This window comes from Cydia amplana, chromosome 8, assembly GCF_948474715.1.
Source record: "Cydia amplana chromosome 8, ilCydAmpl1.1, whole genome shotgun sequence".
NCBI lineage: Eukaryota > Metazoa > Arthropoda > Insecta > Lepidoptera > Tortricidae > Cydia > Cydia amplana.
The window spans coordinates 5,893,656-5,920,868 of NC_086076.1; the positions used below are offsets into that span (position 1 = coordinate 5,893,656).

Below are 27,213 nucleotides of genomic sequence, written 5' to 3' on the forward strand. Positions count from 1 at the left end.
TAACTTCGGTTAAACTTAAGCAATAGAAATAGTTGGAAATATTATCAAACATGAATGCATTATGAATTATGAATGAATCAAACAAAAACAAAAAGTCAAAACTGACGTTCTTTAAAACCCATAGAGAGCGAGACAGAACCTTTGTCTCTTTCTAAAATGGCTGCTATACAGAAAAAGGGGCTCCACAAACCTCATCGTATCGCACGCGAACGAAATGTTTGTGTATCCTAAAGCCCCCTCCACACTCTTGCGCGAAGCCGCGAACGTGAGTGCGGAGTCGACAGTGCGGAGTTTCGCAGACAGCGAAAATAATCTAATCTCAATTTTCTAATATTGCAACATTTATGCCAAATATAACCTCAAAATGAAGTCAAGCAAGCTTTCATAAATAATGTTTAGTAAATTGTCAATAATATTTAATTCGATATATTTTTTATCTTAAACATTTTGTTGTTAGTTCATACGTGTGTTTACTACTATATAAAGTATTACTGTGACTGAGTTTACCATGAGCTTCTTTCGTCCATCAACTGTGCCATGAAATGATTTTATAATGGCTACTTCTGAAAATTGGTTTAATCGACGGAAAGGTATATTTTTTGCTTATATTATTACTATTTTAGCAATACATTGAGCGTAAACTATTCATGTTTTGTTTAAATGTTAAAGGGGAAGGTAATCTGAGAAAGTGACAAAAATGAGGTTAGGAACTCGAAAGTATTATGGTAGTTTGTTATTAAATAACATTCAAGATACGTTATTTCAAATAAACCGGTATATTAAATATTAACTATTTAACAACAACGATTAGTATACATAAACAAGAAATGTTACTAACGTGAAACTGTAAAACGTAAACAATAAATTGTTTACTATTTTTGTAGTAGTCTATGATGATGTAGAATTCCTTCTAAGGCAGATCATCAATTAGATATTAAATTATAGTGCTTTTCTTTCAGGCAAAACGACCAGTGATGTGTTTAAATTGGACATTAAAAACAAAACACCAAAGGAGAATGTAATATCAATAATTGAGGGTCTGTACTTAATGAAACCATTGCATCATGAGATTTCGCCCACAAGCAAAACTGTGCCGAAGGTCACAGTGTTCCGTGGAGCTCAGAGAAGCAGCTCAGACACCCGCAAACTGTCCTACTTGAATGCATTGGTGACACTCCTGGGCAAGGAGGACATCAGCAACCTGGGATTCACTTCTGATGAATTGATGACATGGTATGTGTTATAATATTAGAAGTTAATTAGTTTTCTGTCAAATAATGAAATGTAATGAAAATGGTCAGAATATAAGCACTCCATTGTAATTGAGATAGCAAAGTTTGGTATTACTGAGACGAAATAACTTTCATACTATAGTTCGTTTTTTTTAGCATTAGAAATAAGGTAAACAATCTTGATGTGTCTTTTTATTGAATAACACGTTTAAAAAAATAAATAATGGCAAATATGTAACAATTATGAATCTAATACCATCATTTATATTCTTCTGCTTTCATAAGTAATAGTTACTGATTTTTAAAAAAGCGTTTTTCAATTAAAAGACATGTCAAGATCACTTTCCTTCTTTCTAATGCAAAAAAAAACGAACTATAAGCAGGCGTGGCTCACTCCGCGATTTCATTGCTTTGCTACAGGTAGCTAAAAGTACATCCGTTCCACACCAATTTTGGTGGCTAGCCATAAGCCGCGCATGGCGCTGTCGCCACCTAGCGGCCATATCTGTGCTGATCGTAACAGACGCGTTTTGTTAGAGAGTGAGACTTCTGTACCTAGTACTATTATTTATTCTGTGCTATAAGTGAATTTTTGATGACCTAAAATGCTTACATAGGTATTAGTGGTAATGATATTGTTTTAATTTAAACACTCCATCTACTGGCGGTTACATATCAGAATACTTAAAATTGATTTACCTAATGTTGAAACACCTATGCATGATTCACCTAAATTTAAATGACCTAAAGATCTTTTTACCTAAACTTTCAATGATTCTAAGTTTATAAATACCTAAGTTCAGATAACCTAACTGACAAAATACCTAATGCATGTTTTATCTCATGCACAAAACACCTAAAGCTTTTATACCTAATAAGCAAAATACCAAAAGTTGATATGTATAGATAATGAATGAAATACCTGAAGTCAATCTAATACCTTTAAACGAGCAATTCTTGTTTATTTATATATTTATTTATTTATATATATATATTTCGGGGATCTCGGAAACGGCTCTAACGATTTCGATGAAATTTGCTATATGGGGGTTTTCGGGGGCGAAAAATCGATCTAGCTAGGTCTTATCTCTGGGAAAACGCGCATTTTCGTGTTTTTTATATGTTTTCACCCAGATATTATACCTAATGGGCGATGGGGTAGTCACATCCCTACGCTACAATAAGCCTAATGAAGACCCCAATGTATCCCAGCTGACACGACCAGCATAGTCCCACTTCAACTTTGCCACTTTCCGAACTATGTCCACAACCCTTACTATGTATGAAAAAAATTTGCAATGTCCCAACATTGTTGTTGTTATTTCAGCATAAGAATAAGCCTGGTGGATGAGTCCATGGTGTTGCGAGCTGCAGCTTTAAGAGTGCTCAGATATTTGATCAGAACGGAAAGTGATGTTGCGACGTTCAATAACCTAAGGTTGCCTTATCTGGTCACAAGGTAAGACAAAACATACTGAGTATGATAATAATTATTATGACATTAAATGGGTGTTTGAATTTAAACAAGCTGAACTTTCATAATTGCATTAAGAACTCTTGCTCAATAAGGTCCTTAGAATGTAAAATAAATATATAGGTTCTCAGCTGATGTATGTACCTATACCTTAGCGTTGAATGATGATCCCTATGCCAGTTTCTTCAAGTCTCTTTTAGTTGGACTTAATTCAAAATATAATTCATAAAATATGTTTTTACCGTATTTACTTCACATCCTTTAAAATTTTAATAAACGCCAAATTCTGTTTCTGATCCTGAAACTTGGTAGTTTGGTTTGATTCATACATTTATAAACAAATAAAACACAGCATTATTCTCTCATATTTTATGCCACAACCACAAGCTTTGTTTATTAAAGAACACATATTTCTATTTTGGAACATAAAATGGGCACAATATTCGTGTCATGGGTAACTAACCCCTTTAAATGTAAACATCAGTGTACAGCAAATTTGGTTTTCCATTAAATAAAGTATTTGAACTGTAACTGTGGAGAACTAGGTACTTCTAGTAAAGCCAAACGCGCATGAACAGTTTCAAATCAGGTTAATCACGTCACGTAAGCGCCTTACGACGCTTACTACTTTTATACTTTATATTACATGATGTAGTACAGAGTACAGACAATATAGATTAAGCTTACAGATTCTAAGTTCTGTTGTCAGACACTAAAAATATTTGAAATAAAATTGAACTTTGAAAAATAGTACTTAATTACAATATTACAGACAAAGTTTTCAGATCATAATTTCCCTTGACAGATAAGTTTTTAGTTTTTCATTATACTTTATACTCCTTATTTAAATGTGCACACATCTAATGGTTGTATAATCAAGCATTAAGATATAGATGCACAGATCTTACTCAAAAACATGTCCTATAACTAACTAACATAACAGCAATAGAATTATGCGCGTGCGATTAGAGATAGGAAATGGCGGGTCCATGTAAGAAATTCTCCGTGCCTAGCGTCCTATAAATGACTGCTGGCCTTATATAGATGGTCAAACCAATTTGTCAGTAAATAGGAACCAAAAAAACTATACTCATCCTTTTCTTTTGGGTGCTAGTACTAGTGTAAGACAAAGGACAATACTCTCTGTCTATGTTTGAAACGGGACAGTCCTTTGACACACTATAACTTGATATGGTCGTCAGGTCAATGGACCTCATGCTCCGCAATGAAGAGGAGCGCGCCCAAGCTCTCCGCGTGGTCCGACGCGTGGTGGCCATGGTCGGGTGCGTGGGCCCGCGGAGGCTGCGCGCCGCGCGCGTGGACGAGGGGCTGCTGCGGTGCCTGGCCGCGGTCGCCAGGGCGGGCGCCGGCGACGGCTCGCCCGACCGGCTCGCGAGGCCCGCTATTGCGACTCTCGCTGAGATCTGTAAGATATTTGATATTATTGAACTATAGGTTGTAAAGGTACAAATATCTCTATTGTGCTCTATTGTGGTTTTTGTCGGCAATGCGCATGTAACACCTCTGGAGTTGCAGGCGTCCATAGGCTACGGTGACTGCTTACCATCAGGCGGCCCGTATGCTTGTTTGCCACCGGTATAAAAAAAAAAAATTGCGCGCTCTTACCGCTAGGCCACTAGCGCTTACATTTAAACTGTATTTTTAACGTCATCAGTTCATTATAGTCGCCTTCACTAACCGCGCTCGGATGGTGAATGGATCGCTATGCATTATAAAGAACGCATTTTTTTGTGAAAAGCACTACATATATTGTTAATAAAATATAGTAGCATAATGATGACTGGCTAACCGTAGGCACTACTGTCTTAATACCGCAATGTTTCACCCATAGGCGTGTTAAACCCCGACCTATTCATCGCCTGCGGCGGTGTAACAGCAGTGTCCCGGCAGCTAGCCGAGTGCGCCACGCCGCACATGGCCGAGGCGCTTTGCGGCGTCCTTCTACACACGCTGAACGAGCCCGCCTCGAGGAACGCCGCCAGAGTGGACCTCGCATGCCTCAGCTTCCCTTACTGCGACTTCCACAACAGGCCCCAGGGGGATGCTAACAAGTAATGTATAGTTTAGAAAATATCAATTGGCCGTGAATTCACATTTAACATTTTTAGCACCCAGTACTAGGTACAGAAGACTCACTCTAACAAAACGCGTCTGTTACGATCAGCACAGATATGGCCGCTAGGTGGCGACAGCGCCATGCGCGGCTTATGGCTAGGCACCAAAATTGGTGTGGAACGGATGTACTTTTAGCTACCTGTAGCAAAGCGACGAAATCACGAAGTGAGCCACGCCTGCTTTTGTTTTATTTTGATATAAAAGCTGCGAGATGCGGTTCACAATTTAATATTAATAGAAGTTTATTGATTATAGAACTTCGATCCTTAATTCCTCGATCCGATTGACGCCGTATGCCGCGTAATGTGAAATTGTGGTTGGCTTCCCATTAAATGTGACGCCATATGAAGCGACCTCAACTCAAGACCTAAAACATGTACAATTTGTCACGCATAGTAAATTGTTCCCTACTGTGCTGTAATAAGACTCCATTTCGCAGGGACGAGCAACAGATGGGGTTTATATGCAGGCTGCTAAATTTCATTTTCTAATTACTATTAGCTCTCTTAAATCCATAATCCAAAGGAATTATAATCCATAGCAAATTAGATCTTACCGCATTGTAATAATATTCATCTTCCTCGCGTTGTCCCGGCATTTTGCCACGGCTCATGGGAGCCTGGGGTCCGCTTGGCAACTAATCCCAGTAATTGGCGTGGGCACTAGTTTTACGAAAGCGACTGCCATCTGACCTTCCAACCCGGAGGGTAAACTAGGCCCGTATTGGGATTAGTCCGGTTTCCTCACGATGTTTTCCTTCACCGAAAAGCGACTGGTAAATATCAAATGATATTTCGTACATAAGTTCCGAAACTCATTGGTACGAGCCGGGGTTCGAACCGGCGACCTCCGGATTGCAAGTCGCACGCTCTTACCGCTAGGCCACCAGCGCTTTTTTTTTGTAATAATATTCCATTTCGTATAAACAGAGATGAGCGCGAGATGCGGTTTACCTGCAGCCGGCTAGCGTTGCTCTGCGTGCTGCGCAGCTGGCCCGGTCTGCTGCATTTCTGCCACCCGCGCAACACCGGCGGCCTGCGGGCCATGGTCTCCGCGCTCTACCTGCCTAGATTGGAAGTCAGGGTATGTTGACCATGTTGCTTTTATCGCGTGATAAGGTTTTAAACAAGTCTCCAGTGATGAAGAGAATAGAAGATATACCTATAGCTTATAGATAGAGATCGGACAAATTTGCGACATTGCTCGCAATAATGTGGACAAGACTCCGAAATTGATTAAATAATTAATTATTTAATTATTTTAATTAATTTTTTACTTGAGATTTAATTTTGTTCCCTCGTCAATAAATAGCACTTAAATATATTATTGATATAAAAAAATGAGTACCTACAGAAAATTTGGAAAACATACTGATTAATTTCTTTAATAAATTTACATTATAAGAAATCTTTGCGTTTTTTATTGATTAGGAATCAAAATTAAACCTCAGGTAAGAAATTAATTAAATGATTAATTATTTAATCAATTTTGGAGTCATGTCCACATTATTGCGAGCAATGTCGCAAATTTGTCCGATCTCTGCTTATAGATGACAAAATGATAGAAGCATGATTCATATCAAGCAGCTGGAGTCAAAGCGCACCTTGCAGAAGTCAAATAAATTTTAACCTTATGTACAATAGTTACAAAAAGTGAGGTAATATATTTTTTTGTTTCTTTGCAGAAAGCGATATTAGATCTGTTGTATGAGCTCGTTGGACTGCCTCAGCCAGAGTGGACGGACGAGATTTCTGTGGCACTAGACGCTGTGGATCCGTCCGACTTCCAAGTGAGTATTATATTGTCGCACCATTTTTATATTTAAATAAAAAATAATAATTAATTTCAGTTTATACTTCGATTTTTAGCATTAGAAAGAACTTGCAAGAAGGTAAGCAATCTTGACATGACTCTTAATTGAAAAACGCTTTTTAAAAATCATAAACTATTACTTATGAAAGCAGAAGAATATAAATGATCGTATTAGATTCATAATTGTTACATATTTGCCGTAACTTATTTTTAAAAGGTGTTTTTCAATTAAAAGGCACATCAAGATTGTTTACCTTATTTCTAATGCTAAAAAAACGAACTATAGTAGTTAATGTATTTAAAATTATCGAATACGTCAATTGTCGTTGAAGTGATAATTATCATCCTGATCGCAAACTGCTTTAAGCACGTTCCGGCACACTCTAAATACCTAATAGAAAATGACAATGAATAATATGAATGGGAATAAGTAGAAAGCTCAATTTAATGTAAATGATGAACTAGTATTTTTCGTTACATACACTTCAAATTGGACCGTTTGACTTTCTTATCTTATACCTTTAAAGGCTTCGTCACACAGGCGCGTTTTCCGGGCGCGGCGTGATCGGGGCGCGCCGCTTTTACATACAAAACGCTCACGCCCCGCCCGGAATACGCGCTTGTGTGACGGTACCTTAAACGAGCAATTCATGTTTATTTATTGATGTATATATTTCGGGGATCACGGAAATGGCTCTAACGATTTCGATGAAATTTACTATATGGGGGTTTTCGGGGGCGAAAAATCGATCTATCTTATCTTATCTTATCTCTAAAAAAACGCGCATATTTGAGTTTTTATATGTTTTCCGAGCAAAGGTCGGTCTCCCAGATAATCATAGTTGAAATCAGAGTGCTGCTGGCGCTTTCGGATTTTAAATCACGGTATACCTTTAACTGTATGGTCACCATCACATTTACACTCTTGACGCTAAAACGGTGAATGTGACATTGCAGGACTCGTGGCGACTAAACGAAGGTTTTGTGGCCGCGGAGGGCACAGCCATTCTACCTCATCTCAGCGCGACTGGCTCCGACATCACTGAGATCCATCTCGCGCTGCTGCTACAATGCTTTTTAGAGGTAAAATAGTTCAATTATCCTATATATTTGAAAACCCATTGCATTATTTAACAATTACATGCATAATTTTAACCAAATTTGTAAAAATGGCATTATGAAATATAATGACTGATCAGAAGAGGACCTTACATTCAAAGCAGACAACAACGAATATGAAAAACCTGTAGATTTAAATTCTCTACAATTTAAAGCCATAAATATAATGCTCAAGCTCTGCTACACTATAGATCAGGGGTCTGGATTTGGCCCGCGGGCCGGGGTTTGGAGAACCCCGCTATAGATGAAAGATTCCTAGATGAAAATAACGCAAGTGTGGTTTATTTCATATATTACGCACTTTAAATTCTGTATTGGATTGTGAAAGATCCCTTGAAGCCCACTTGCATAATACATTTTTGAATTTTTATACATCGCTGCTTAGGCCAGATTTCATGCTGTGTTTTAATTTTAATTACTATTTTACTCATTACATTTTATTTTCCCAGGCTGGTTTACTGGACGGCCTGACTGAAGTGATAGTGACGAGCGACACGTTCATATCCGTCCGCGCGACCGTTCTCCTCGGTCAACTGTTGCATTTAATACACCTCTTCCTACCTCCCCAAGTCTGCAGTATAACGCCAGCGCTGCCTCTGCTCATGTCACAAGCGGCCAGCGGTCGACCACAAGCTTTAGCGGCAGTAGCGGCCCTTAGACGCCTCCACGCCATACACGAAGCGCGCCCCGCTAGCCATTCCCTATTCCTCGACCATATCATACAATACTGTAGCGGCGCCTACAGACACAAACCTGAAGATACCTCAAAAAGCAGAAAAGAAATGGACAACGCCAACATGGCTAAGCCTAAAACCTTCATGTACAAGGATAATAGCATAGAATTCCTCAACGAGTCTGATAATGAAGAACCCAAGCAGCGCCACAGCATCGGCTCGCGCGCCGACGTAGCCAACCGAAACTACGGTGCGTTAGTGAAAAGTAAAAGTGTGAGCTCCCGGACGGGTGCCGCGGTGAGCAAAGTGACTAAATCGGCCAAGTTCTTTAATCTGTTCGATCGTGATAGTGACAACCTGATCCGGTGTACGCTCGTGATGCAGAATAAGGACGGCAACACGTGGAATTGGGAGTTTATCAGGGCTATTTTGAAGGTAATTCTAAACTAGAATAAAAAGAAAATGGTTAATCAAGCACGGTAAAAGTGTAGGCAGTGTTTTAAAACTGATGATATTATCTGGCAAATTGTCTTGGCTACAAAATCTATACTGAGGGCTCATTTAGACGGTGTGAGAACTCGCATGTGAGTTTCATTACATTGCGTCATTGGATCGGTCGGCTGAATTGATGTAACCTCAACGGTCCGCAATGTAACTAAAATCGTATACGAGTTCGCGCGCCGTCTAAATGAGCCCTTATTCAGCAAATCATTTGGTGGTATTTGTGCAGACTTTTGTTGTTCCATTAAGACATGCGATGAATACTTACCTAAGCTCTACAATTTTTTTTTTTTTATTAAAAATGGGCTTACTCATGGCCACAGACTAGCCGGGGCGAAGACGTGGCCTACGATGGAGCGAGTCTGCCCAGAAGGTGCCTGTTCACCCTTGATTTGAAGGTTGCCGGGTTATATGAGCTCGGAAATATAGACGCCGGCAAGGAAGTTCGACAAAAGTGCTTAAAAATGTGTACGTTTCAGGAGAACGACACCGCGCCGCTCCTGAACCTGTGCGACAGCGGGCACAAAGCGTGGGTGGCACGCATCATCAACTACTTGAAGCCTTCCTCCAACAAGTACTCCCACACGGACTTGTCTACCACATCCAACGGGCACTCTACCACCCGGGCCGGCTGTCAGCTAATCAGACACTTGCTGCGGCACAATGACGTGAGTACCATCAGAGTTTTCAATTATTTGACGGTCATTCGACCAAGAGTGATGTCGCATAATAAATAGGTAAATAAAAAGCCTTTAAATATTTCCAAATTTCCCATTTTTACATTAGAAGTTTCTGCGTATTGGTTAGTAAGTTTCTTATAGTTAGTGTTAAGTTTATGTATGTATTTACTATTTATTTATTTAATTTGGACCCCTCTTCGAGTGTAGGCCTCCTCCAACTCTCTCCATTTTTGCCTGTCTTCTGCTTCGTTTAGCCAGTCTTTCCCTGCAGTTTCTTTTATATCACCTAGCCATCGTTTATTTATCGTTTCTGTTGAATGACGCATGGCGACATATCCGTAGGCTAAATCATAATCATTGCCCAGTGAGCGACGTAACGCAGAAATTTCTGGCACGCCATATATGTTATTCCTCGTCTATTTCCATACATGTTGGCCGCGATAATATAACAATACAATAAGCATCCAGCAAATTCGCTCAGTCTTTTTGCCCGTGGCCCTTTGGTGGTTAATTAAAAAAAAAACGTATTTCGGACGATTGAATCCATATAGTGTTACTTACAAATAAGACTTAAATTACTATGTTAGTACCTAAACTAAGATGTTGGGAGGTCCAGTGCCTAACTAGTGCACTATCCCATCTCCCTGCCACTACGGCCAGTAGACTGGCGGCTGTCGCGCACCCTGCGGCGCAGCGCTTGCGCAGCGTCGCGTGGAAACCGTCCACATGCGCATCGGCGAACATGCCCGACGCACAAAACAGATACAGTACAGAAATCAATCTACATACAAAGTGCGCTCGAGCAACGCACACATAGACACTGCTCACGGACACGATATCTCGGACCGGTTGGGACCAGTGCGAGCGCGAGTGCCATCCGCTTGAGAGCTTGCAATAATGGAGAAACAAAAAAAAGTTATTCTAACTGTTCAGTGGACGGTCGTTTAAATTCAACATTAAACGGTGAATTGTCCTTTTTTAAGCTACCAGTGGTTTCAGAGAGGTAAGTAGGTATTTGCTTGTATTTCGATGGTTCGTTTTAACGTTAAACAGAACAGTTAGGTAGGTAGGTAAGTACCCCGCCCCGGCCACTACTAGATACGAGTGCCACTATCACGATAGTTTTTTTTGCATAAGTCATAGTTGACAACCCTAGAGCGACCGCCGAGCGTAGGTATGAAAAGTGAAGTACATACATGTGATTGACTTCTGTACTGTATCTGTTTTGTGCCCGACGCGTATGTTGTAATTTACTCACTTCCATTGTTCCCAGGCGGACTCTCAAAGACTGCTAGAAGAGCTCTTCTGGGACGTGAGCCGACAGGTGGAAGCCATCGAGACCGGGCGCCGCGCCCACGAGTGCCTGTTCAGTCCGCAGCACATGAGCAACACCATGTGCCAGATGTACTTCCTCTTCATAGGACAGCTGTGCCACTCGCACACTGGCCTCGACCTGCTCAAGCACACCAACTTGTATGACAAGTGAGTCAGTATTGGGTGATTCATGCCGCGATTTAGCTCGTGGAAGCGACGCGTGCGACGACGTTTCATAAATAAGTGTTGTTTGGCAGGTGGCAATGAGTTTATTTAAGCATGAGCATGAGTTTATTTATCTGGTTATATGACATTGTTTGTTAGCACAGACTGCGTAGACAACATGCTAATCGTTTACGCTCCATATTAGCGAACGAAACGCAACTGTCACTATCGCACTATTACGGAAGAGTGATAAGAGATATACAAAGCGTTTTGTTATCGTAGCGCCAGCGATTGTCACCTTGGCTAGGCACCCAGGTGTCCCAATGCAGTACTCTTTGAGATGTAACGTATTTACTCTTGTTATTACTTTGACCTTTAACATTATATCTAATCTGCTATTATATTGTATTTGGCTGTCAAAGTGACTTATTTCTGTGAAAATATTAATGATAATTTTTATTTCAGCCTTGTGGAACTTTCAACAAAAACCCACCACAGTTGCTACGTGAAACTAGTCATATCTAGCCTCGACTACACTCTCGACTCGTACCCACGTGACATACTGGCCAAAACCTTGACCTGCAGCATCCAAGCTTCAAGACTGTACGCCACACAATTCCTCACGGTATTACTGCGGGCCTCGCAGAAATCTAAAGAGTTGGTTCGAAGAAGGTCAAAGTTGAAAAAGAACTTGGTTCAGGAGCATTTGAAGTCGTCTCAAAGAGAGGAGGAAACTAGTGGGGTGGACATGGATACTTGGTTGCTGCAGATGCTTATAGCGCAACTGAAGGACGAGTCGAAGACGGTAGTCAAGTGCGCTGTGATGGCGTTAGAGGAAGCCTATAGCGTACCTGTGAGTATTTATAAAGCATATTCAATGAAGTTTTTTCAGAAAAACATTAGCAATCCGAATCAAAGAATTTTGTAGTTAAATGTATTTTTTTGCGAAACCACTAGATGAGGTTGTGTGAATGATATCGACGAAGTAAATTCTTCGGCTTCCAAGGTCACCTCCGTAGACACATGACACCCCAAAGTACCTATTTGTTAGAGATGTAGTGCATAATTATTTTCCATCGTAGTTTCACGGAAACAGTCAGTCTCGGTACAAAAAGTACTGATATTGACTGAACTAGCAGGACAAATAGCAACGTTTCCGAAAAAATACAATGGAAACCAATTATGCACTACATCTGTAACCTACTATTTGTTAATGTTTTGATGTATTAGTACTGTAGCACTCACAGAACTTTATTAAAGAGGTTAGAATGGTTATCGCGCGCAATTAGTATCGGAACCGGTGTCGCCGCTCGTTCCTCTCCACATTTACTAACACTCGCGCAACGGTAGTAAAAACTTGTGTGCCTGGTGAATGGATACGCCTCCTTTAGACAGATTTGATGTCTGGCTTCTTAATCTGAAGGTTATTGTGGCGCAAAAAGGCATGTTTACTTCGTTTTCGGTCAGCGCGGGCGAGTAGCATGCGAGCGTTTGCTCAAAACCGGCGGCGACACGTACCCTGCTCGCATCGCCATTCTAACTTGTTCTGTGGTAGCACTGTTATATGTTATCTATTCTATAATTTAGGACTCTGTAATGAGCTTTAGCTCTCAACTCTATTTTAGACAACATATCTTTCCCAGGCCTTATTAGAGAAGCTAGTGCTTCAAAAGGACGTGCTCGGGCACAACTGCCGGTTCGACAAGAGCACGGAGCCGTCAGCGCTCGACTTGTCCGTGGCCGGCGACCGCGGGTACGTGATCTGGCTCGGGCTGGAGATCGCGGCCGCGGCCGGCTCGCACCAGGACCACAAGGCGAAGGCGTTCATCAAGAAACATGTCGACTACTGGGTCAAGAACTACAATTACAGGTACGTTTTCGGGACCACTTATTCGCTAGGTGCACGACTGGTGTTGCCCTCATTTTGTCGGACATTCTACGTTAAATATTATGGAGTAAAATTAGTTCAAGCGGCTGCCGCTAGCACTAATCTCAACATTACATAAGATTACCTGTGTTTGTGACGATCAGCGCCACTTCCCCCTCCACCGTTTTCGCACCTTTCCAATACCTCTCGCGTCGAATTATGGTCCCTATGACAGTTATTTCAAGTCTTTTAATTGTGTTTAATTTAAAATAAATTGAAGAAATATGTTTCCCGTGTTTTAAACTCGTAAATGATACATCATTAAATAAATTAAAGTGTTAAAGTCTCTCGGACCGACCGAAGTATCTCAGTACTCGTTGAAGACATGGTTGATTGATAGTCTAGGTTCCTTTTCCAATTTGTGTTCTAATAAATCTAGTGAAAGTAGTTCCTTTATCGAAGACCATATTCGTATTTGTAACATCGAATATGAACCACGAACTCAATCTGGCAGATATCGAATACAGCGTGGACTCCACAGATACGTGCGGCTGGTGGAGGCGGCGATCCACGAGGCGCTGGCGCTGTGCTCGGGCGGCGGAGGCGCCCGGGCCCGGGCCCGGCGCACGGCGCGGCCGCCGCCGCACGCGCTGCACGCGCTCGCCCGCGCCGACCATCTGGCGCGCGCCATGCTGCCGCAGGCGCTGCAGCCCGCTCTGGCGGTACGTATGCGTGCCAGTGCCATCCACGATACGCTTAACTGCCTTACTCTTACTGCCTATCACGGTTACGTAGCTTCAGTTATTCGATACGGTCTTCTGTTATGGGGAAACGCAAAAGATATTAAGAGAGTCTTTATTTCTCAAAAAAAAATGCGTTAGAGCAGTATGTAACGTACCACCGCTGACACCTTGTAAAGACATATTCAAAAGCCTAAAAGTTCTAACATTGCCGTCTTTATATATACTAGAAGCGTGTAAATTTGTAAGGTTGCATCCTGAATTGTTTACAAAGTTGAGAAATGTGTGTAAATTCAATACAAGATATCCAAACAGGCTTGTAGTGACAAGTAATTATAACAATAAGCTTTATAGCAAAAATTCTTACCTAATGGCCATAAAAATTTATAACCGTTTACCTAACGACATAAAAGAATTAACCTATGCAAGGTTTGTGTCAAAATTGCATAAGTGGTTATTGGAAAAAGCTTTTTATTAAGTACAGGAGTTATTTTTAGACATTTAAGAACTATTTTTATTCTTATTTTATTATAGTTGACTTTTGCTTAATTTGAAATATTTTATCAAGATTTATATTAGTGATTTATATTTGCCACTGTAATGCGATGGTGAGTATATGATATTATGTAAATAGTTTGTAAATAATGTATAGTAAAATATAGGTTAAAACAAAACATAATTTGCATGCCTAGATTATTGGCGAAATGTGCTGAACTCGCTAAATTGCATGTTACTACCTAATTTCTGTACCTACCACATTTCTAGCAAATAAATTTCTATTTCTATTAACCTGCGTTCGGCGAATGCTCCACGGTCGTCATTTATCATTAACTAGCGACCCGCCCCGGCTTCGCACGGGTTAACAAATTATACATAAACCTTCCTCTTTAATCGCTCTATCTAAAAAAAACCGCATCGAAATCCGTTGCATAGTTTTAAAGATCTAAGCTTACATAAAGACGGACAGACGGCGGGAAGCGACTTTGTTACTATGTCACTACATACACTGGATATACTGGATATCACTATATCCAACTATATTTTTCGAGCGTGTAACTGTAATGTAGCGGATATCCAGATTCCTTTTACTGCACGCTCTATAAGTATCGTCGATCCTAGATTCGTCCCGAATGTCTGCATCCAGCCCGAACCATTTACACGTAAATGTTAATTTCAAGATTTGATTGTTTTAACGGCAAAATTTTGGCTAGCTGACTGTTCATAAATAGCATTACTAACTTTTCTGTACTTACCTTTCATGTTGTTGTTTGGTTACCCAGGTGTTGCAACGCAAAACCTGTGTCACCGAGCAAGAGATAATGGACGTGAAAGCGTCTCTCTGGGCCGTCGGCAACGCCGCGCTGCACCCGCTAGGGCTCCAACAACTACTATCACTGACCAACCCCAGCGAAGAGTCGGTACCGATTCGGGTCGTAGCGCTGGCGAAACAATGCCCCGTCTACTCTGTGCGAGCCACTGCTTTCTACGTGCTGGGACTGATCGGGAGCACTTATGAAGGGGCTAACTTGCTGGCGGACCTAGGTAAGACTTTTTTATCCACCCTAGGACATCGGCAACGCCGTGCTGCAGACAAAACGATAACAAAGTAACCCCGACTCTTAGCTGTACAGTCAGCTGCAGAGAAATGGTACCACCCCTGCATACAAACTTCTATACAGGGGTGGTACCATTGCTCTGCAGCTGACCGTACCATGTATTCAACATTAGGAGGTTCCATCTTTAATATCTTTCTAATTTGTATTCCTCGTTCTCAGGTTGGCTGTGCGTGCGACATACAAGACACGACCAATTCCCCATAATCCAGGACGAATTATACGCCATCCACAACCCGACACTCAACTTCATCGCGTCCCCCGAACGGAGATTCCAAGTGTTCGACGCAGAAGCCAGCGAGCACTCCGACCACACCGACCTCAGCGAGAGCCTGCACTCAGAATTCACCAAACCGAGCAAAATCAGCGAACTGAACCAAGACATGGTCGATAGCAAGCTTAACATCAAAGAACCGGACAAAAGAAAGTCGCACACCCTCCCCTCTCAAGGCGCTTCGGTTAGCCGCACGCTTATGACTGAGTCCAGAACGGTGGACATGCTTCGGGATTTCGATCGGCCGCATAGGAACCCCGCGGAGAGACTGATTAGCAGAATGAACTCTTTGGAGCATGCTCACGAAGGCAGGGTGAGGAATACAAGCGAGTCGAGCACGAGTGGCGTTAGCAGCTGCGATTCTGTTCTCGGGAAATATACGATTCCGTGAGTACTGCTAATACTACTATGAAACCATTTGTGTAGATCTAAAACAGTTGTATCAAATGGTATATTTCTTTCAGTGATCGAGTTCTGACGCTAAGTCCCATACCGAGCTCGTCGAGCCTTTACGGAATGAAAGGTAGTAGCGGCTCGCATCGACCAAGGCTATCGGAGACTCAGCGACGGACTTCAAGTTCAAGTAAGACTCCGTTAATATACATCACATACCTTCGGAAACGTGATATTTTTCCCATCTGTTACCAATTTGCTGTTACTAATAACCATACCCCGCAACGGAGCTAGCAGAACCGTAGCATATGACAGTTTTGTGTCAGGGTTGGCGATTATGATGAACCATTTTGCTTTAACTTTATTGTATGTAAGATTAATAAAATTGACCGAGAACCTTGTTGACCCTCTTCCGATATAACCCGGTTTAATTTACTGTCAAATAATATAAATTAACAGGTCAATGTCAATATTAGATGCGTTTCAATGTATCTGTTATTTTGTTTATAAAATCACGTTTTTTTTTCACATTTCTTTCAAATATTAACATGGCATTTTCATTGCTTGAAAATATAGGTGTTTGGAAACAAAGAAAAAATATTTTTTGTACTTTAGTTTATGCGTAGTAGTGATAACCCTGACGTACAACTGCTACAGATTTGCTAGCTCGGTTGCGAGGTATGCTAATAACAGCTTAAATTTTATTCCAATTGTTTGCCACTTTTAACAGCCAGTATATTTTCTTCTAATCAAACAAAAAGAGCAACAAATAAATTAGTAACAGGTTAGAATAACCCAAAATCGAACGCAAATTGTATGATTATTTTAAAGATTTAATACAATGTTTGGTTTGTCCGCAGGTTTCACAGCTCCAGATGTGTCGTGCTCGCCACCCTCCCAGCTAGACATGAGTGGATATGCCACCTTAATATCACTCAATAAACACAGACGGTGATTATACTAATTATATTTGTCAATTCCAATCTTATTTTTGTTTGGTTGGGTACACAACAATTTTCGTAAAAAAAAAGTTTGGATATGCCGCTATAATACCTTTAATTTTCAGTGTGCTTATCACCTCTAAACTCTTATAACGAGATATATTGCAGTAAAATATATGTGTTTATATTGCAGCTTATACTTTTTTCAATATAATAACATTTAAAGTATAAAAAAAAGATGCATATATATATATATGTAATTTTTTCTTACGCGTCAGCTTTAAAACTGGCGCAGTCGGTAGGATATGAAAACAATAACAATGCAATTATTTAAAACACAGGCAGAGTTGGTACAGTTTGTTTCAAGTGTTAGTTTGTCACTTTTAAGTTAATAATTGTTTATTTTTTTTGTATTTATTAATTTGTATTTTCACTGTTGTTTTGATAATATTAAAGCATAATTTAACTTTTAGGCCTCACCTGTCGGAGAGCGCGGCGTCCGGCTCGAGTGACATGGACGATCTGAGCTGGCTACTGTCCGACACGCACCGGCGCAGCAAACCCTTCTCTTCGTTGAGGGATCGCGCCAAGTCAACTAGAGAGAGGATGGCCAAGTTGAGGTACATTCAGATTTAGGAGTTGCTATAGAGAAAAAAATAGAGTGCTCACTCCATACATCAGTTTTAGTACCAAAAAGACTATTAGCATCTAGCATCGAGTAGCGGAACTATCAGTACTGCTACTTGACAATAGATGTAGCACCGACCGGAAAGTCTTATGCTGTTGAGATAAGACATTCCGGTCGGTGCTACATCTATTGTCAAGTAGCAGTACTGATAGTTCCGCTACTCGATGCTAGATGTAGACACTGAAATTAATAGTCTGAACTGATGTATGGAGTGAGCACTCTTGTCTTACTATATTTCTCTATGGTGTTGCTCATTGACCGGAGCGTTAGCGAAGGTCTCCGTTTTAACTCGGGCATTTTGCTTTCGTATATCCGGATGTTCTTCTGTATAGGTCTCAATTCTAAACCGATTCTCGTGAAGTTTTGTGATAAGATTCTATAATTATTATTATTTTTTATATCGATCCAGTTTTTGTATTTTTTTTCTATATGCGGAATTTGGTCTAATAGACTTAAGTGCCAATAGCGTTTATGGCGCTTAAGACCATTGTGAGTTCCCTGTGATAACGACTCAACGAACTAAGTTTTTTTTTTACTTTTACATTTTCTAAGCTTAACGCGCGGTCTACAGCTTACAGAGTCACTAGTTTAGGTTTGTTCCTGGTTCGTCGGATTCCTGATTCGTCGAAATGTGCTAAAAATGTTAGAAAAAGTACGATCACTGGTGATTACATTAAATCTTCATATTTAGGCAGTAAATACTGGTTTACAATTCAATTCAATTCAATATCTTTAATGTCAAAAACACATGTCAAAATATACAATACAAATTAAAATAAAATTAAAATTAAAAAATACATGACTTACACTAAATTAAAAGTAATATATACAAAATGTCAAAACAGTACCTACCTAATATATAATATATACAAATGTCAATTAAAACCATCAACCAAAAAATACAAATGTGTATAATATAAAAAGGAAATCATTTTACATTAAATTTACTATAAAACTTTTTCACCGTGTAGAACGCCTGGTCAATCAAAAAGTCCTTTAACATTTTAACAAATAGCTCATAAGAAGCCGCCTCTTTTATGTCACGGCTCAGGCTGTTATACATTTTAATACCAACTACCCCCAACGAGTTGGACGATTTTACGAGCCTGACAAAGATAGATGTAATGTCACGATCAGTTTGCCTTTGATCAGGTCGACGCATAACAAAATCACCCTTGTGCTTATACATATATTTCGCTACCTCAACTGCACGACATATTTAATTATATTTATATAATTCCCACGAAACAAGAATACGACGAATTAGGAATCCGACGAAACAGGAATACGACGAACCAGGAACAAACCCTAGTTTAGATTTTATAACGAGCCTAGAATCTAGATAGGTATTAAAAATAATCGATTTACGAATTATAAGCTCATAGTCGGGGGCATTATTCTCTTTAAAAGTTTATCTCACTCGCCATTTGTAATATTAGTATAAAATAACCTGTACATGTAGCTTGCTGGAGTACGACTGGAAGCCGCTAAGCGTGGCGGAGGCGGGGCCGGGCGCGGCCCGGGCGCCGCCGCGCGCCGCCGCGCCCGCGCGCGCGCCCGCCGCCGCCGCCGGCCCGCCGCCGCACTACCGCGGCATCGCCCTGCCGCAGGACCTGCACCAGCTGTTCCCCAGGTGAGCACCGTCACCCGTGTGCCAAGTGCCGTGTGCCGTGTGGCGGAGGCGGGGCCGGGCGCGGCCCGGGCGCCGCCGCGCGCCGCCGCGCCCGCGCGCGCGCCCGCCGCCGCCGCCGGCCCGCCGCCGCACTACCGCGGCATCGCCCTGCCGCAGGACCTGCACCAGCTGTTCCCCAGGTGAGCACCGTCACCCGTGTGCCAAGTGCCGTGTGCCGTGTGGCGGAGGCGGGGCCGGGCGCGGCCCGGGCGCCGCCGCGCGCCGCCGCGCCCGCGCGCGCGCCCGCCGCCGCCGCCGGCCCGCCGCCGCACTACCGCGGCATCGCCCTGCCGCAGGACCTGCACCAGCTGTTCCCCAGGTGAGCACCGTCACCCGTGTGCCAAGTGCCGTGTGCCGTGTGGCGGAGGCGGGGCCGGGCGCGGCCCGGGCGCCGCCGCGCGCCGCCGCGCCCGCGCGCGCGCCCGCCGCCGCCGCCGGCCCGCCGCCGCACTACCGCGGCATCGCCCTGCCGCAGGACCTGCACCAGCTGTTCCCCAGGTGAGCACCGTCACCCGTGTGCCAAGTGCCGTGTGCCGTGTGGCGGAGGCGGGGCCGGGCGCGGCCCGGGCGCCGCCGCGCGCCGCCGCGCCCGCGCGCGCGCCCGCCGCCGCCGCCGGCCCGCCGCCGCACTACCGCGGCATCGCCCTGCCGCAGGACCTGCACCAGCTGTTCCCCAGGTGAGCACCGTCACCCGTGTGCCAAGTGCCGTGTGCCGTGTGGCGGAGGCGGGGCCGGGCGCGGCCCGGGCGCCGCCGCGCGCCGCCGCGCCCGCGCGCGCGCCCGCCGCCGCCGCCGGCCCGCCGCCGCACTACCGCGGCATCGCCCTGCCGCAGGACCTGCACCAGCTGTTCCCCAGGTGAGCACCGTCACCCGTGTGCCAAGTGCCGTGTGCCGTGTGGCGGAGGCGGGGCCGGGCGCGGCCCGGGCGCCGCCGCGCGCCGCCGCGCCCGCGCGCGCGCCCGCCGCCGCCGCCGGCCCGCCGCCGCACTACCGCGGCATCGCCCTGCCGCAGGACCTGCACCAGCTGTTCCCCAGGTGAGCACCGTCACCCGTGTGCCAAGTGCCGTGTGCCGTGTGGCGGAGGCGGGGCCGGGCGCGGCCCGGGCGCCGCCGCGCGCCGCCGCGCCCGCGCGCGCGCCCGCCGCCGCCGCCGGCCCGCCGCCGCACTACCGCGGCATCGCCCTGCCGCAGGACCTGCACCAGCTGTTCCCCAGGTGAGCACCGTCACCCGTGTGCCAAGTGCCGTGTGCCGTGTGGCGGAGGCGGGGCCGGGCGCGGCCCGGGCGCCGCCGCGCGCCGCCGCGCCCGCGCGCGCGCCCGCCGCCGCCGCCGGCCCGCCGCCGCACTACCGCGGCATCGCCCTGCCGCAGGACCTGCACCAGCTGTTCCCCAGGTGAGCACCGTCACCCGTGTGCCAAGTGCCGTGTGCCGTGTGGCGGAGGCGGGGCCGGGCGCGGCCCGGGCGCCGCCGCGCGCCGCCGCGCCCGCGCGCGCGCCCGCCGCCGCCGCCGGCCCGCCGCCGCACTACCGCGGCATCGCCCTGCCGCAGGACCTGCACCAGCTGTTCCCCAGGTGAGCACCGTCACCCGTGTGCCAAGTGCCGTGTGCCGTGTGGCGGAGGCGGGGCCGGGCGCGGCCCGGGCGCCGCCGCGCGCCGCCGCGCCCGCGCGCGCGCCCGCCGCCGCCGCCGGCCCGCCGCCGCACTACCGCGGCATCGCCCTGCCGCAGGACCTGCACCAGCTGTTCCCCAGGTGAGCACCGTCACCCGTGTGCCAAGTGCCGTGTGCCGTGTGGCGGAGGCGGGGCCGGGCGCGGCCCGGGCGCCGCCGCGCGCCGCCGCGCCCGCGCGCGCGCCCGCCGCCGCCGCCGGCCCGCCGCCGCACTACCGCGGCATCGCCCTGCCGCAGGACCTGCACCAGCTGTTCCCCAGGTGAGCACCGTCACCCGTGTGCCAAGTGCCGTGTGCCGTGTGGCGGAGGCGGGGCCGGGCGCGGCCCGGGCGCCGCCGCGCGCCGCCGCGCCCGCGCGCGCGCCCGCCGCCGCCGCCGGCCCGCCGCCGCACTACCGCGGCATCGCCCTGCCGCAGGACCTGCACCAGCTGTTCCCCAGGTGAGCACCGTCACCCGTGTGCCAAGTGCCGTGTGCCGTGTGGCGGAGGCGGGGCCGGGCGCGGCCCGGGCGCCGCCGCGCGCCGCCGCGCCCGCGCGCGCGCCCGCCGCCGCCGCCGGCCCGCCGCCGCACTACCGCGGCATCGCCCTGCCGCAGGACCTGCACCAGCTGTTCCCCAGGTGAGCACCGTCACCCGTGTGCCAAGTGCCAAGTGCCGTGTGGCTGCACGCCCCTTTTTAGGGTTCCGTACCCAAAGGGTAAAAACGGGACCCTATTACTAACACTCCGCTGTCCGTCCGTCCGTCCGTCCGCGTCCGTCCGTCCGTCCGTCTGTCACCAGGCTGTATTTCACGAACCGTGATAGTTAGACAGTTGAAATTTTCACAGATGATGTATTTCTGTTGCCGCTATAACAACAAATACTAAAAGCATAATAAAATAAAGATTTAAGTGGGGCTCCCATACAACAAACGTGATTTTTGACCGAAGTTAAGCAACGTCGGGCGGGGTCAGTACTTATGGGTAACCGTTTTTTTGCTTGTTTTGCTCTATTTTTTGTTGATGGTGCGGAACCCTCCGTGCGCGAGCCCGACTCGCACTTTGCCGGTTTTTAATTTTTTTTGACAGAGTGGGAATGCTTTTATGCACGGTGTGTGGGACTCGCCGCTCCTTCCCCCTCTCCTGGAGAGAGGGGGAGAATTTGGCCCTACCCACTAAACCGACTCCGGCGTTTCACCCTCTCTGCCGTTCGTGAGGGCGCACTGGGAATAGGGTTACCAGATGATCGGGATTCGGCGGGATTCTCCCGATTTTTAGCATGTGTTCCCGATTCCCGACAAAGTGAAAATTGTCCCGAAAAACAGCATCACGTTATAAAACAATAATTTCAAGTTCAGAACTGTCGTCGAGCAAGCCAGCGACCCGCGTCGAGCCCGCCAGCGCGCGCGCGCGGCGCGCGTGGCGAGATTGGGTAGAGCAGCTGACGTAGTGCCAATAAAGTAAAATATCGTTGTTTTTAATTCAATTAATTAAATTTGAATGATTTTTTTCCCGACTTAAGGCCCAAAATCCCGAAAAATTGATATTTTTTCCCGATAATAGCGCCTTTCGATCTGGTAACCCTAACTGGGAACGATGACATTCCACCACGACGCCCTCCGTCAGAAAAGCTGCACGCCCCTACCTTTGTACTTCGACTGGAAGTCGCACAAGTTCGGAATGTGTCCCGTTCGCCTCCAAATACTTCCCGAGGCGGCTCTTTCTTTGTGGACCCGCCTAGACCACGAGAGACGTCACGTTAATACTGGGTCTCCTACTAAAAAAAACAATAAAAATTGAAAACATACCAATAATTATGTGAGCATTTGTTAAGTTGGACAAACATCACAATTTTGTTAATCTTGTTTTTTTTTTCAGTGAATTACATGATATCGATATGGATGAGAAAGACCCTCTGAAAGTGAACAAATCCTCGACGTTACTGAACGACACGAGCATCGCTAGCACTGAAAAGCCACGATTAAGTAAATGTAAGTCCTGCTAAGTTTTTATTTCACACCAAATATTTCTCTTAAAGTATTTTCACTCGTTTTTTCTCTCTGGATCTTCGCAACGTACATTAGGTGTCAACATAAAAACGTGACCTCAGCGTCAATCATTATTGTAGTTGTATTATGTTGTCAGGCCTTTATTCAAAGTCGCTCTATCAGTAAAACCACTTTCAATGTCATCAATAATCCCATCACCGTCAGGTCTCGAAGTGGACGTGTCGAGCGCGACCGACGTCAGCTCCCGAGTATCCAGCGCCACCGTCACCGGCAGAACGCTAACCGACAAAAACAAGGAAGCTAACCAGAAGGAACACGAGAAGGCAATCGAACGACAAAGCGGTGTCGAACGACAAAGCGGTGTCGAACGACAAAGCGGTATCGAACGCAGCGCTAACGAGTCCTGTGCGAACGACAAGGAAGCAAAGGAGTTGTCAAACGATGGGGCGTGGAGGCACGCGGCCAACGAGTGCCTGGCGTGCGTGCGGACAAGGCCGCCGTCCTCGCACGAGCTGAGGGAGGCGTTTTTCCTTGGTAAGTTGGAAATAGATACTAGAAACTCGATAGTCTGCATTTTAAACTAAATTAGGATTGTAATCTTTGCAATAAATGTTGGGTAAAAATACCATTTACATTATACCGTCTGTAGTCGTAATTACACTTCTTCTTCCTCGCGTTGTCCCGGCATTTTGGCCACGGCTCATGGGAGCCTGGGGTCCGCTTGGCAACTAATCCCAGGAATTGGCGTAGGCACTAGTTTTTACGAAAGCGACTGCCATCTGACCTTCCAACCCAGAGGGTAAACTAGGCCCGTATGGGGATTAGTCCGGTTTCCTCACGATGTTTTCCTTCACCGAAAAGCGACTCGTAAGTATCAAATGATATATTTCGTACATAAGTTCTGAAAAACTCATTGGTACGAGCCGGGGTTTGAACCCGCGACCTCCGGATTGAAAGTCGCACGCTCTTACCGCTAGGCCACCAGCGCTTTTTGTAGTCGTAATTACACTTGTTAAATCTTATTGTCAGACTTAGGGGCTATTCATAAATTAAAAATTAGATTCGAAGCATGATTTTTGGATGATCTTTGGGGAGAGGGGGGGGGGGCTCAAAAATCGTCAAAAATAGATGACGTAATTTATGAACAGCCCCTTACACTGATCTATCTAGCCCCAAACTAAGCAAAGCTTATACTATTCCTGCTAGGCGACGTGTCACGTGAATTATAGTGTGGCAAAGCGGGCAAAAGCCAAAGGTACTTGGCCCGAGAGAGGCCCCATTCGATCAATTTGCTACGACCCTCATTTGGTATAGTTACGCCACTTATTTATTGTATAGGTAGTTTTAAAGTTTTCTGTGGAGTACTTTGGCAATTCGTGATGATGCAACCGGCCCTTAGTATTTTTACTATGGCTATCCTAAGGGCTCATTTAGACGGTGTGAGAACTCGCATGCGAGTTTCATTAAGCCCCGTCTCCATATTGCGCGGCAAGCTATCGAACATTGGCTCGCGAGGCAGCCGCGCGCAATCGATACCGGGCTAGCTCGCGAGCCAACTCGATCATTCGCTCGCTCGAACGCGGCTCGCGACGAACCATTCATTGTCGGTGTTTCGGCGCGCGGCAAAGGAATGAACGCGCGCAGTTGGGACGGATGTGTACATATTTCAGTTGGCTCACGAGCGCGGCAGCAGACATGGATAATGAAAAGTGTCGTACTTTCATTAAATTATACGGAACTAAACAGTTTCTATGGAATAGTAATCTAGTGATTATCGCAACAGATCATTAAGAAGTGATGCATGGAATTTATGCTTTTAAAAGTTCGTAATCTTCTGATGTCATTCTTGTTATTTATTTCTTGTGAAATTTTGTAATGTAACATCAACTTCATATGATAAATAATTATAAAAGCGGCAGCTGCACGACGACGTACGTCCATGGTTCCCGAGTACAAACTGGTCGATCGTCGGATTCGTCGGATCGCCTGCCGCGCGAGGCCACCGCTCTATAGTTCAAGATGGCGCCGAACTTGGCTCGCGAGCCAAAATACAGGTTTGCCGCGGTCGAACATTGCTCGCGCGGCCGCCGCGCAATATCGAGACGCGGCTTTACATTGCGGTATTTGATCGGTCGGCTGAATTGTTGTAACCTCAATGGTCCGCAATGTAACTTTTTAGTTAGTGCGATTTTTCGCATGCGAGTTCGCGCGCGGTCTAAACGAGCCCTAAAGTATAATGGTGTGTCAGGTTTGGAGGGCGGGGCCGGCGACAGCTCGCGCGCCGGCAGCGCGGCGGCGGAAGGCTCGCGCGCCGCCGCGGCCGCGCCGCAGGCCGAGCTGCTGCACCACGTGCGCTGCATGTCCAACCCCATCTACCTGCGGCAGGTAACAACAACCATAGGAATGATCACACATGTTGAATTTTATAACAAAATCTAGTAAAATAGATAGCAAACGAGCTATATATCACAATAATGTGGATATTAAAACAAAATATTGAAAAATTACAAAACTACAGGACCTGAAAGTTTCATAATTTAAGTTTTTTTTAAACTTACAAAAACGATAAAAGTAAGGGTACCATTCGATTCCTTACATTTCATCCAAAAAAATATTGTATAGCAACTATGTATATACATAAACGCAATATTTCACCGACAAAAACGCAATTTTCTTGTTTTGTCCATACTACAAGATGGGCTCCTAGAGACCTTGAGGTCACGTTCCCTTATCGTTTTGTATGAAGCGTTTCGCGAGTGAAGTGCGACTGTCGGCCTTTGACTACAATTTCTGACTTTTGTGTTACTTTAATGCAATGGGTCCCATATAGACATTTGATCCTAAAAACAAACCCGATCGATTGATACCATAAATGAAAATTAGTCATGTAGCCTATTCTATTTGTTTTTGTAACGTGACCATGGTGTCACTTTTGTACCCCTAGTTTTTAGCGTCCACCGTTACCTATCTGGATTTTAATTTAAACCAATCGTTATTCTTATGATATACGAGCCCATTTTCTGTGTGCCCTTGAAGTGGCGAAACCGGCACATCACATTGAGCGTGCCTAAAGCTTTTGTTTCCTCCGAAACCGGTGCCGTCATATAGCGGCCGTCTCCATACAAATACTACGACATCCATATTTAGCCGTATTATTAAGTATGGAGACGGCCGCTATATTATTATGATGGCACCGTTATCCTAGGAAAACCGATCTTTACACAGCTGTAGAGGCTTGGGACTCCAGGCGGTCTAGCATGAGTTGCGTTCTCGCGTGCGTTCTTGAAGTCGCACAAGATGTATGGAGTCGCGCGCGAGACGCAACTCATGCTAGACCTCCAGAGGTAACTTGTGCAAAATTGTTGATATCAAATTCCCTTTACATTATGTCTTAACTCTTTTTGAGATTTGGCGGGTGGGTCGCGGGTTCTCTGTTCGTAGACGTCTTTCGCTTCGTACGGTTTTCCGATGTTATCGGCTACGCTCGTAGCGCGTAGCTCGCGCTGGCACTGAGTGTAAAGAGTATAGTTTGTAGCTTTCTAATAGAGCCCGACGGCTAATCCTATTGTCTATTGTTCAGTAAGACCGCACGTGCTACTTACCTGCAAAAAAGGGTCTTAATTATTCTATTTGGCACCTGAGCGCGGGCTAGTCCAACGCTCAAAAAACCAGTGTAGGTGCGCTCTCCGATAACGCGCCTTTGTTACGCATCTCGATGACACATTTTAGACTGGTTCTGTAGCGTTCGACTTGCCAGCACTCAGTACTTCGGTTACGGAGTTGAACGGACCACACACATGCTAACAAAATGTTTATCCATTAGTTCATTTTGAATCTTATTGCAATTTTCATAGGAGTTGTAGGTAATTCCATTACCTGGGTAAAGTGAACGAACGATTTTTTATGCAGGTGGTTGTGGCACGTGGCACGAGCGGTTTTACTTAACAATAGACAATAGGATTAGACGTCGGGCTCTAGAAAGCTACAAACTATAACATTGTATTCCAGACGCGTTCCGCGGTGCTGTCGCTGAAGCAGAAGCACCCGGACGTGTTCCGCAGCGCGTGCGTGTACTCGGACGTGTGCGGGCAGCTCGCGCGCGCCACCTACCTCATGTGCGCGCGCCGCTTCCTGCACGAGCTCTTCCTCGACGCCACCTTCGAGTGCTTCGCCGACGAGCCCCGGGCGCTGCTCGCGCGCCACAAACCTGCCACCGCGGTACCCGAGGCGAGGGAGTAGCACAGGTGCGGCGCGGAACGATG

The 27,213-nt window shown here is 45.6% G+C and overlaps 1 protein-coding gene across 1 annotated transcript; it reads left to right on the forward strand.

Annotated features, from left to right (window-relative positions):
• Nucleotides 1-352: 352 nt before the first annotated feature.
• On the forward strand, nucleotides 353-27,190 carry LOC134650425 (rapamycin-insensitive companion of mTOR). The gene is made up of 24 exons (XM_063505380.1): nucleotides 353-590; nucleotides 960-1,233; nucleotides 2,560-2,691; nucleotides 3,909-4,132; nucleotides 4,559-4,778; nucleotides 5,772-5,925; nucleotides 6,527-6,631; nucleotides 7,612-7,737; nucleotides 8,223-8,882; nucleotides 9,428-9,616; nucleotides 10,902-11,110; nucleotides 11,573-11,960; nucleotides 12,751-12,977; nucleotides 13,516-13,696; nucleotides 14,995-15,256; nucleotides 15,490-15,988; nucleotides 16,066-16,184; nucleotides 16,855-16,945; nucleotides 17,409-17,555; nucleotides 19,086-19,166; nucleotides 22,821-22,933; nucleotides 23,156-23,517; nucleotides 25,208-25,336; nucleotides 26,960-27,190. The coding sequence occupies exons 1-24, from the start codon at nucleotides 554-556 to the stop codon at nucleotides 27,188-27,190; spliced, it is 5,160 nt and encodes a 1,719-aa protein (XP_063361450.1). The 5' UTR covers nucleotides 353-553.
• Nucleotides 27,191-27,213: the final 23 nt, after the last annotated feature.

Excerpts from the sequence above, each read along its gene's own strand:
- LOC134650425 (XM_063505380.1), top strand. The coding sequence starts at position 554 with ATGGCTACTTCTGAAAATTGGTTTAATCGACGGAAAG. Across the intron at positions 1,234-2,559 it reads TCTGATGAATTGATGACATG|CATAAGAATAAGCCTGGTGG; the intron begins GTATGTGTTATA and ends TTGTTATTTCAG. Across the intron at positions 12,978-13,515 it reads GTCAAGAACTACAATTACAG|ATACGTGCGGCTGGTGGAGG; the intron begins GTACGTTTTCGG and ends TGGACTCCACAG.